The sequence below is a fragment of the Amblyomma mixtum genome, chromosome 4 (genome assembly GCF_055824585.1).
Source record: "Amblyomma mixtum isolate Tamu chromosome 4, ASM5582458v1, whole genome shotgun sequence".
In the NCBI taxonomy this organism is placed as follows: domain Eukaryota; kingdom Metazoa; phylum Arthropoda; class Arachnida; order Ixodida; family Ixodidae; genus Amblyomma; species Amblyomma mixtum.
In genome coordinates this window covers 77655081-77667518 of record NC_143015.1, presented here as the reverse complement: position 1 = coordinate 77667518, position 12438 = coordinate 77655081, and the positions used below count along the sequence as shown (strand labels likewise).

The window sequence follows — 12438 nt, the reverse complement described above, 5'->3', positions numbered from 1 at the left end:
CCGGCCACGGCGGCACGCAACGGCGTGAAAGTGCAAGCAGTATTGCTTTCGCAATAAAACTCACGCGCAGAAAGAAATCGTACGCACCTTGGCTGCAGCGCCCATGTAAGGCACCACAGTGGCAAAGGACGTCATTATGATGCCGCTTGCCAGGGCTGAAAAGATTTTTTGTTCGCATTAAATTGTTTGCACAACATGCGGTGGAGGCCAAGCATTGCACTAAAATCGCAATTCTGCTGGGCATTGGCAGTGGGCGGAAAAACACAAAAAAATTCGCCTTTTAAAATATTCGAAATTTACAAATGGAATGCGAAGAAAATGTCGTTTATAAGGTCGAATTGTTTCCTAAACATTTCCTTTCGGACAGTATCTAATATGCCAGGGGTTCAAAACGCTGGACAAAAAAAGGATGATCGAACACTGCAGCATACTTCGCTGATAGTTTGGGGTTCTACGAGCATGGCGTCGGTAAAATTACGTAGGACACAAGCTGCGATGACGGCCTTGAAAGGGTTCATTTCTAGGCTTAACGACCATAGAATAAAGTAAGGACTTGTTTCAAATACTAATTGCTCTTCTGTTGCGGCTCTAACGTGCAGCGAATAACCGGAAAGAAACGAAAAAGTGTCGAGTCTTCCTTCTGTGAAAAGGGCAGGATAGCATATAACCCTTCTATGCTTGCATGTTATTTCGGCACTGTATTAATTAAATACCTCATCGGGGTAAAAAAAATGTGTCGTCGCTAATAAAATTCGCTAATTGGCTGAATGAAAGTTACGTCACCAGAGCGGATAATTTCGATTGGCTGTATGGAAATGACCTCACCAGAGCCAATAATTCCCATTGGCTGGAGGGAAGTGACGTCATGCCTGGTAAATGCAATAGCAGCTTCAAATGTTATCGCGGTGCTGACACTTGAAGTAATTACAGTCCCTGTAAGCTCTTCTTTGTGTTCTACATTTTCTGGTTTCGTTCTGCACTCACGGAATCTTGCGCTTTATCACAGTGTTCAGGCCGACAACAGAATCATCATTTCGACCCTAACCTTTCGTTTCTCCTTGTACGCGCCCCTGCTCCCACTCCCGGAGTTGTGGCGCAAACATATCGAATATTATGTAAAATGCTGGCATTTCCGGCGGCTGCAGGCACTCAGCTCCCATCTCGACAATTCACAGCGATTGCAGGCCTCCGCAAACTCCGCATCGCAACCCGTCATGAGCACCGGACTGGGAGTTCAAAATTAAGGCCTCTCTTTCCCTCCCTCAGTACTCGGCGCTGTTCTATCTTCGCTCGGTAGACATGGGTTTAAATCTAGGGCAGGCTCAAGCCCAGCTTTTATGGATGTATGGATCTATGGATTTTACTGGCGTCCCCTTTGAATAGGAGCGGTTGTGGCATCCACCTTTCCTAGCAGATTCAAGCATCCATTTAGTTAGCGCCAATTGCAGGAAAAAATATTTCTTTAGCCTTTTTCCTGTTCTAATCAATGAGCGTGTGAAGTAGAGCGACCTACCTTAATTGTTTATTTTTTTCTGATCTCTTTTCTATTTCTGATCTTGTTTATTCTGGTCATAAAATAAAATTCACTCGTATTCTTGTTCTTTGATCAAACATTCCAAAGTTGGATCCCAAGAGCTTTACTGAATGTTACTAACTATCCCTATCTATTGCCAGTAGCGAACGCCGTGAAAACCAATGGGCATATATTTTTACAGAGCTGTTATGAGGATAAAAGTTCGCGTTTTGCAGTGTCAGCCCTAACAATCCAATTCAATGGCCAAAGCAGCGTGCGCGCTTCGTGTGATCTGTGATTCTGCGATTTAGCAATAGGATGGACACTTTCGAATTCTTCCGCATGACCACGGCCGCGTGTTGCTCGAGAGTTACCAGAGAGTCATGAAGACGTTTGCAGAATGGTGACCGCACCGTAAGGACGAGCTAAATTTGAGGTCTAGGCTATGTGTTATTGTGCTCTATCTCGTTGTATGCAAGTGTTGCGACCCTTGGAGCCAGAATTTAATCTGAAGCAGCTTGACAAAACTTTTAACGCTTAAACGAACAGTGAGGAGAGCACTACTAATACTTTTTTTTAAAGCAAAATCCGATAGTTCGGAATTTCATGGCTTTGTTGCCACTTGGCTGGCAGCGAAAGATGCATTTATTTCCAAGAAATTTGGATTCGAAGTTGAAAAAGTTTTTCCCGCCGCTGTGATTGAAACTTGGGATTCTCCTATGACGACACAGGACTAAGTGACGAGAAACATGACGTGACATGACGTAACGCAGACTCCGTGATTTCTGGTGGCCAGCATAGCGGCCCAGCAGCAGCCGAAAAGAAAGCTACCGCCGGCCGCACGTTGAAGGCATCTTTCGGCTATTGCGGCCGTCGCTACAGTCGCTTCGCTTACGTTTGCACTGGCGTTTTGCCAGCGTTACGATGGATCTTGTTCTCGAAGTCGTCAGCGAAGTTCTCGCAAATAGACACCTTTAGCATACCGTGTACCTTGTTACCGCTAGCGGAATACCGGGAGCCCGCCTGCCACCGGCGAGCAGGCACTGATTGGTCCCGATGCTTCAGGCGCGGGCGTAGCTGCCGGGCACGTGGCGCCATCTGGCGACGTCAAGGAGATTTGCGCATGCATTGGCTGCGCCTCAGTGATTTGTGGCTTCTCGGATCCTAGAAGTTCCTAGAACCATTGGTTCTAGCAACACTGCTTTGCCCTATGACGTCATCACGCTTGTACTTGTGAGTTTGGCCCGTGGCGGCGATACCTGTATTTTGTTTCTTGCCCTTTTCTACGTTACAAGAGCTTTTTTTGTCAGTATGAGTGGCGTTTTTGTAATCAGGAGCGGGTATTCTGTCGATACAAGCCAACTTCAATTTCTCCTCAGTGTCCCTTTAACGCAACAGATGTGTTTGTATCGTGCAGAAGGCATATCGGCGTTGGAAATACGTGTTCGTTTTGAATGATTCCGATAAGAGCGATAAATAGCACCTTCCTCTTGATACCGTAACGACGAAGTTCGTCACTGATTTATTGAGCCGAACTTTTAAGCGGGCTCCCTTGAATTAATTACGTCAGCGTTTTTCTCTCCCTAGCTAAACAACTCTCACGTTCTCTTTCACCACTCTCTTAATTTCCTTTTATATACTTTCTGATAGCGACACACACGCGGAATTTGAAAGCCTCGCAGCACGTCGAATCTCTGTGGTGACGTCTTGCACCATGGTTTGAACGGTCCGACACTATATAAGAATGCGTACTTCTGCTCTTTGGTCTGCATGCAGCAAAAGGAATACTCGCCTGTGACTACAAATGTTTACCGGTAACAGTCACCCTCAAAAACCGAGGCTTAGCCTTCAGAGAAAGAACGCTCGAAAAACATTGTCATAGCAGGCTCATGAGAACCGGCCGACGCCATTGGCTGGAAGGGGGTCATGTGACGGGGAAAAGCTGCTACGTTCTTGAGCTGTATCCGACTGTAGCACGTGCAAATGAAACCCACGTACACACCACCTTTGCGTCCTTTTCAAGTGGAACTCAGGTCGTGACTTTGGTCCCCTATCAATTCATAAAGTTTTTGGCCATAAGGGTAAATCATTTTTACACTACAATGGCACTGTAATACCAGCATGTCGGCTAAAGCCCTTCATGTCCGCGAAGCTTATAACTCGAGGAAATGTAGCAAGCTTCGCACGTACCCAGCAGCCGCACCATGATGGTCGCCCTCCGCTCGCTCATTTTGACAAAGGGCGTGACCACGTCGATGTAGAAGATGGCGGCGTGGGAGTTGACGACGGAGGAGACTGTGCTGGAAAACGAGATACCAAAGAATGGAGGGATTATCACACGCTCATATTATGATTACGCCATCTTGTTTTTTTTTTCTTCATGAATAACAAATGTATCTGTCAGCGGAGGCTCACCTCGATTCCTTCTAAACACTGGCAACTGTCTCAGCAGCGAGATTACTTCCGAGTCCAGTGTCTATGGATTGCGTGATCTACAGCAACCTCCCAGGAGGTGAAAGCTTTGACGTTACAGGGAAAACATTCTCTTTGTCAGTGCCTGCAATCGTACTCGCAGTTATGGCCGTTAATTGTTTTACCCACCAGACGTTATACTTTTCGAGTTCTAATTACAGCTCGTGGATTCCCTTTTCTATTCGACGCAGCTGTTTTCAGGAGCCTTATTTATGGCATAACAAAGGTTCCAGAAATGCAAGTATATACAGTAAAACTGCTTCTCGAATATCCTGTGAGAAAGTAGGACCGAAATGCTTTTATGAACAAATTAAACTGTACCATTGGCCTGTAGCCCTATTCCACTAGCCCAGTTGCGCATTGCCTTTTAGAGCGGTAGACCACTACGGCATGCACGCGCTACACAACCAGATGCAAACGCGATCCCTTCCATGCCTTACTCTTCGAGTGTGTAGCGTGACATAAACTCTTAGGCCTTGTGCACTTGCTCAGAGCGCTTAACTTCCCAGAAACTCCAATCTTCTCAGGCTTGTAATGCGGTGGTGGTGGTTGTATGCAGTGTTCAGGAAGACGTTGTGGTTCACTAGAGCGTGTGGCTAGTTGGCAGGGCGAGTTAGCCAGGCAGTATGTTATAAGGTCGTGCCTTACTCGGTATCTTGGTAGAAATTTCACTTTTGAGGACGTGCCACATGGCTGCAACCTTATTTGGAAGGCAGGGCGGAAAGTATCACAAGTGTTTATAAACGAAGCAAAACGCTTGAAGCTTTCGGCATTAATGTGCAGAAGACCATGCCAGAAAAGACGAACACAAGTACAAACAAGGCTTAATGGTGGATCTGTTGGTAAGGCACGTTGAAGAGGATTGCTGCCAGTCAAAAAAATGACGCGCGCACAAGGTATAACAACATCGGAAGGGTTCAAAGTATCTTCTGGCGGGCCAGTTGGTTTGAATCATTCATAATTAAAACTGCGCGAACAAAAACAAGGACACGAGGAAGAAAACAGCAACACACACAAGCGCAGACTTCCAACTTTTATTCGAAAAAGATTGCCGCAGTCTTTTTATACCCTCTGTGGATACTATCAACACACCCTCAAACCCATCCGTAACATTTTAAAACAGGTGCGCTTATCTCCTCTGAATGTCCGAAACAATCCACGTTAATGACCAGGCGCCTAGCGGCACACAAGTGACTCAGAAACACGCGCAAATTTTACCTCAAAAAGACGAAGGTCATGAGCCACGTGCCTTGTCCACGACATGTCTAACACGCCAAGAATCACAGATAAAGCAACAAAAGAAGACAAAAACAATGAATGAAGACGTAAACATGGAAAAGGAGAGATCACTAAAACCTGAGCAAAAAATGCGAAACCAACAGGAACGCGGAAAAACAACTCTGAGGCCACTACATTGGAGCTAAAAAATAAAAAGGAGCTAAAAAAATTTAATCTCATACCTACATGAACAAAAGCCACCTGAAACATGAAACAAGTGTAAAGTGACAACAAAACCATAGAAAGCTAAAAGGGTGACATGAAACAAGTGTAAAGTGAGAACCTAACTATAGAAGGCTAAAAGGGTGTGACGCATGAACCCTACAGGACTAAGAGGAAGGCGAACATCTAACCATGACGGTATGCATTGCTCCCTTCTAGAAACTCGATTTCTTTATCAGACAGGTGAATTGACGGCGTGCTCACACATCGATCTGCGCTCTTGGCAATAAGAAAGGCCTCAATAATTTCCCTTTCTGTCTTCCCTCCCGCTTTCGCAAGGAATTCAGCATTTTCTAAAAACGCTCCACAGTCGCGTTTTTCGCACTTCGCGCAGTGAATGGCCATATTGCTTCCTGATTTGCTTGACAAATTGCGCTCATGCTCACTCGCCCTTTCATTAAAGCAACGCCCTGTTTGGCCGATGTACAGCCTTTGTCAAAAGTTTAGAGCCCAGGGGGTTTGCTTCTGAGCAATATTGTGGCGCTCCTGTAGGACTCATGGAAGTGCTACGCATCGGAGGGAGCAGGAACAAAAATCTTCTTAACTTCAGAAGATTTGGGACGCTGAGGACGCATTACGAGCAAAGCAGTGTGGCCCAGAAGCAAACCCCCTGGGCTCTAAACTTTTGACAAAGGCTGTACGTCTGGCCACACGATAAGGGAACCTGATAAACGACTTCAGAGGCGCATTGAGTGTACATGGTGCTGTGGCTTACTCTGCACTCTTGTCGCCTACCTTCACTATTCAAGTCTGCGCTTGTGTGTGTTGCTGTTTTCTTCCTCGTGTCCTGGTTTTTGTTCGCGCAGTTTTAATTATGAACCGGAAGGGTACTTGTCTTGTGTCGTTCTCCCTTGTGTACGTCTTTTGTGGGTGGCAGTAATCCTCTTCAACAAGCACAAAAGAAAGACTGTACACAACTAGAGAGTTCTTCTGTCCCATTTTTGTTTTGTGTATGTCGTCGACTTTTACTAACCACTGCGGCACGGTTTCCAGCACAACGAACAACTAACCAGTCGCCGTTGTTCTTCTCATGGGCATCACTGGTTTGAAAAAATTGCAAATTCTGTGACGTCTGCAGCAATCTGCGCCTTGTTTAGGACATGCGTTATGCTTGTTAAGTGAAGGCCCGCTGATATGCCGCATCACAGCACTTTGTTGGTGACTAAGCCACCAGATGAGTAGGTTACAGGAATCTTACCTTGTGGAAGCGCCGAGAAGCCCTGCCAGAAATAATCCTCTCAGCATGGTAACGTCGGAGAGGCGCTCTTTTATAAAATATGGGACAATCTGAACCACGAAAGAAAAAAAAAGATAACGTTAACAAATAATGCTTGAAATTAAAGCTTCATTTTTGAGTAAGGCGCTCACGAGGTCCGGTGTAGCATGAAGGCTGCGAGCTCAAGTGCGTCGTACCTCCACACGAACACCCGACTTTTTGCGATGGAGTGAAATATAAGAGCGCGAGCCGACAGCCTCCGGTCTTGTGTGATTTGGGAGTGACAGCGCTAGAAAGGTTCACTTCCTAGAGACGTCGCTACGCGCTCACAGCTTCCATAGCGGGATACAACTCAAGAACGAAGTGAGGAATGTCCATAGAAGGAAGTCTTCCAGCCAATGACGTCGGCCGTCATGACGTCGTGCTTGGTCTCCTTTCACCTGCTAGCGTGAAAACGCGGAGGCTAGCAGGTGCAAAGAGATTAATGACGGATTAAGCGGGTTGGACAAGACGTCATGACTAGCGGTCCATGCCACTGGTTGACGGGCTTCCTTTGCGGGGCATTCGCCGCTTCGTTCTTGAGTTGCGTCCCACCGTTGCCCACTGGAAAACGTGAGACCCCGACTAAAGTGCACCTACCCTTCCCTTTCTGTCCCTATTTTCCCAATGAACACTCCCGTCATGCCTTTCCTCAATGCTCGGTTCAAGTATCCACCGGGAATGAGACATAACAACGCCTTTCATTTCTCTGCTTGTCCTCCCCAAGTGAAGCCACCAGTCGTGCGCAAACTGTAATAACCATTGCCGAGGAAACAATTTCTGGTGCGGCATGCGTCTTCTGTAATACCACCCTCGGGAACTGCACATTCCACTGTGCAGATACGATGCCTGATGCGCTGACTGGCCTATGCCTTTGTCAACTTAGTCATGTGTGTTGACAAACTTCTGTCTTCGAATCGTCGCCAGTGTGGTAGAAATGTATGTGTACAAGCGCACTGATGCGGGCTATAGCTAGTCATGGGTAGCTACAACGAAGGACTATCCTTGTGTTGTCCAGTAGCTGAGTAGCTTTTTATCTGTTAGGCGCGCAGCGAGATTACATACGGAGGTGGGTGGAAAAAACGTTTTGACTCATGCAGTGCATATCTCGTACATCCTCCGACTAGAGGCTTTTAATTTAACTTGCACATTGATATTTCCGCGAGGACTTATTGCAAAACGGAGCAAGTTGAACTCGTCGAATAATCCTGTCCAATGGGCCCTTTCCATGCATGTTAAATTATATAGATATCCGACATAGAGCACTACTGAAGCAAAGTCTCATGGCAGGGTTTCATTAAAACTTAACTGATGCGGTTATGGTCCCGTGCAACAGGCATCCCTGGATGTGCCAAACAGGTAACATTTTTGTGAACTCGTCTGGCAGACTGTTAAAGCGACAGAGTGGAGCTTACTCTTTAAAATGCGCAGCACTGTTTTGGTTAAATGTTTAGGGAAATCCCCCAGGGTGGAGTAGACTTGTAATAAGGGAGTAATTACCCAGTGACATCCACCCAAGCGCAGCCATACGACTTCAAAGGAAAGCTATACAGCTTTCTCAGAAACTTCGCAGTTAAACCCGGAGGATATATCCGCCACCGGATAGATCCCTGAGTAAAAAGGAGTCGTACGACTGGAGAAGACTCCAAGCTCGAAATTTCTTCTCGCCCCTGTGGAGGAGTTGGACGGGTGCCAGAGGGTGGAAGAGGGACGGTGCAGAAACCGAAATTTGTAAATTTTGCGGCCACGTGGCAACATTAGATCACATAATTTGGAGATGCGTTCGTGCCCCAGGACACAACGCGATTAAAACTAGCGATGAATGGGAGACCACGCTGAGAAGCTCCGACGAAAAAACTCAGCGCTTCGCCGTCCGCCTGGCGGCCGAGGCTGAAGACCTCTTCTCCTAGACGGGATCGGATGTCCTCCGGCCGCGGTGCGACAGACTGCATCCCCGGACGCCTGCGTGCGGACCCGGAGGTGTCTGTCGCGCCATATTCGGCGGAAATAAATGTTCTTCCTCCTCCTCGCAGTTAAAGAAAAATTCGTCCTGGTCCGGGGTTCGAACCTGGGACCACCGCACCACCGGAGCAGTCGCTCTACCAATTGAGCTAACCGGGACGGCAAGCTTATGGTAGGGCGAGAGCGAATTGATCAATAACTCGAAGTGGGAACAGTGGGAAAAGCTGACGAGGCTTCTTGGTTTATTTCATGAAGTCATGACCATAGCCGGTCACGCCTCATGTTAAACTGTACACACTCTCGTGCTGTGCACTACATGTCGTCGTCCTCTATCTTCAGCGCGAACTGATCAGATCAGCGTCACCTCGATCACAGCTTAACCTGAGCTTAATCGTCGCCAGACGTGCAGACGGCCAAGCGCAGCAAACCATGAGCCGATCGGGCTAAACACCTGCTTTCGCACGTCTACTCGGTTTCACTACGTTAAAACCCCACCAATTTTTCCTTATTTTTCACAGAAGTTTGTCCATCCTAACTTTTCTGCTAACATTGTCATTTTTCTCTACTCGAGGCAGTCGACTCTACTGACGGCATTTGCTCACAACTACAGGATTTCGACCACGCCTGACCACGAAGTGTGATCGAGCTGAGAACACGAACAAAGCATGCCTCAAATTTCTCGTATAGCAAGCTATTTAACGTTTTACAAGCCTCAAGAAAAGTGCCGACGTCACAGAGCAGTGCGAGACGAGCGAGCTTAGGCGAGACGGGAAGTCTTGCTGGTTCTCAAGAAACACGTGCTTGAGTAGACACAGAAAAAATTTTCGGTTCCTATACAGTTACGTAAGAATCGAAGTTGTGAGCTCGGCGCGTGGGACTACTCCGGAGCGTGGTGACAAAAACAATAAAGCTCAGTAGCATCGCTGAGTGCCTTTTTGCACGTCAACGAAATAGAAAAGAAATGAAAATGGCCTATCGAAAGTCTATAGACTTCTTATAAGCTCTGTTGACTTCCTAAAGATATTTCCTTTTGTGAATTTATAGTCAATAGACTGTCTAAAAAAAGCCTACTAAAAGGGTTTGGTTGGTTTGGTTTATGGGGTTAGTTGGATTCCCTCTTGATCTCGTAGAGGGAAATTTAGTTAAAGATGATTGTTGTAGGATTCTTGACGTCTTGAAGATTCGAATTGCTCAATCACATTGCAAGATGACACTTTAGGAGAGGTTAAACTTTTTATAACAATTAAAAGCACAAAGGACGATACAAGCAAGGAGAAAACATATTTACACTTGACTGGCTCGCAGTTCTAGGTGACGAAACCAGCCCTCGGTCCTGCCGAAGCAGCGGGTTTTAAATCCCATGTCCCCGCCCTCGGTGGGAGAATAACCAATCAAGTACTATACAAACATCCACCCAATAACTTATTGGGGAAAGGAAAATACCACCAATCAGCAATTGGGGAAAGAATAACACAACCAATGAATGATTGGGGAAAGAAGGTAACTCATCGCGACACTGTACACATATGCACACTTTCCACCATCACGATTTCGGATAATTATGCTTTCCCGCTGCGAGCTTCGCGAACACTCGCTTTCTCAACGTCCAGTTGCCGCCAAGTTCGAGGAACGCCATTTCAACTCATCTGTTTCTCGTCGTCGCTCCTCATGCCTGCAGCTAGCGTGACAATAGGTCAAAGCACGCCGCTGGAGACATGGCACAAAGCCACGCACTGGGACGCGGGTTTGCCTCGCCGTACACACGTGCACACAGGATGCCACCTAACGACTCCGTCCATGAGGGGAGTTTGACGTCTCCTGTAAACCCCCGCCATTCGGCGCCTCCCTTCTCCCGCTGGGTTCACTGACCCCTTTCTGTGCGGTTGTGCGGACGGCCCAAGAAAAGCACATAATGGGTATTCCACTACGCGACCGGATGCGGTAAACAAACTACAGCACCGCGAACTTCACTCCTCCCAACCAAGAATGTCACACGGACACTTGTTGTCAGTGGGACATTAAAGTTCAGCCACGGTGTCCAACAAAAAGTACACACGCACGCACGCACGCACGCACTACGCCAGCTGTCCAGTCAGTCCACAAACACGCGCACACGTGCGCCGGCTGTCCGGTCAGTACACCAGCACACACACATGCGCGCACACAGCGGATATTTCAACCCGCACACACAAGGCTGGAAACCAATCTGCACATTCCAGAATCCACCATGTCAGATCGGTGCCCAGACTGGCAGAAATTACTTCTAGCCGCCTACATCTCGAAACAGAACGTCAAGTTTCTGTTGAGCTTTGTCCACAAAATTGGACCACAATTCAGAATGATCCGGCACAGCGCCGGTTGCAAAGGCTGCCGCCGCTATCAGATAGATCATGTCGCTTTCCTCAAAATCGACAGCGGTCACCTGCTCCATGCGCTCTACGAAAACTGCTGCCACCGCGTTTGCGATCGTCCCTTTGGAATTCACATTAGGGTTACGCCGGTCATCAGCTACCTCGCGTGCAGCCCTGCATAGCGCTAGCTCTCTGTAAGGCTGCCCGCCGATGTTCTCTTCAAAGAAAAGCATGCCCTCGTTCATTCTCTTCTCAATAGTTCCTTCAGCAGCTCGCTTCCGCACTGCTGATAACGAAGCATGTTGCTCCATCTCGAAACATAAAGAGATGGGTGCATTATTCAAATCCTGCAGTTCTCTATCTGCCTCGACCACTGTTACGGCGATCAAATGCGCATTTCTTACCCCTTCGGCATCAAATGCAGGCTCATCTTTCCTGGTTAGCCTAAGATAACCTGCAATAGCATTGGCAGCTTCCGGATCTGCCTCACGCTCCACCGGAGCCTCATGTTTGTCTTGAACAGACTCACGCGCAGTTTTGAAATCTTCTTCAAAATCAGCTCTCTCATTTTCATCATGTAGCCGCTCTCTTTCTGTCTGCTCTAACAGCGAGTGCGTCTCAGGTGTCACCAACTTCGCTACACCGTCAGCTACATCTGCTGTCACTGCGCAGAGTGTCAGCTCCGGCTGGCTAACCGATTCATCTTTGGCAGCCAGCTTACCTTCGCCTGCAAAGAGTGTTGCCTCTATTCGCGCCTGCTCTACCTCTTCGTCGAGCATTACAGCAGCCCCAGAGTTTGCGTCAACCTGTTCTGGCCCAGTGCTGAACACCTGTTCACACACAATGCACTCATGTGCCTTCTGGGTCTGCTCTATCTCAGTTTGCTCTGACAGGCAGAGCTTCACAGGCGTGAACAACGCCCCTATGCCCTCAGCCATCTCTCCTGGCACGGCACACACGGTTGGGCCCTGCTGCCTAACCGCTGCAGCTTTCACACCTATAGCCATTGGCCCACAGGTAATTCTCAATACGGGAACATGCTGTTCTCGCTTCGATTTTGGACAGTCAATCATTAGATGCCAAAATTCCATGCAGTCAAAACATTGAACTGCTGCAAATAACATCCCGCTATCGGCTTTCGTTCCCTGCCCTACTTTCAACTGCATCTCTGCAAGCTTTGTTTTTTTCTTGCTCAATTAGAAGTTTCAACTTCTCAATCTCCAAACGTCGCATCATGCCCTCCTGATCGTACCGTACGGCAGCCATCTCCGTTTTCCGTGCTATCGTTTACAGCATGAAAACACTACACCGACATGGTGAATTCGGAGAAAGCAAAAAGGTCTCCTACCTTGTCACTAGTTGCTCTCCTCTGCCGCGGTGATCTC

At 47.6% G+C, this 12438-nt stretch overlaps 1 protein-coding gene across 1 annotated transcript in view; it reads right to left on the bottom strand.

The window, feature by feature from the left end:
* The window catches only part of LOC149347130 (sodium-coupled monocarboxylate transporter 1-like), a 96045-nt gene that overhangs the window by 41071 nt on the left and 42536 nt on the right, over positions 1-12438 (bottom strand). Inside the window, exons 9-11 of the mRNA XM_089586893.1 lie at positions 6684-6772; positions 3704-3813; positions 88-155 (exon numbers count right to left, since the gene is read on the bottom strand). Of these exons, the coding sequence (XP_089443019.1) occupies positions 88-155; positions 3704-3813; positions 6684-6772 (267 nt within the window). The remainder of the gene's footprint in view (positions 1-87; positions 156-3703; positions 3814-6683; positions 6773-12438) is intronic.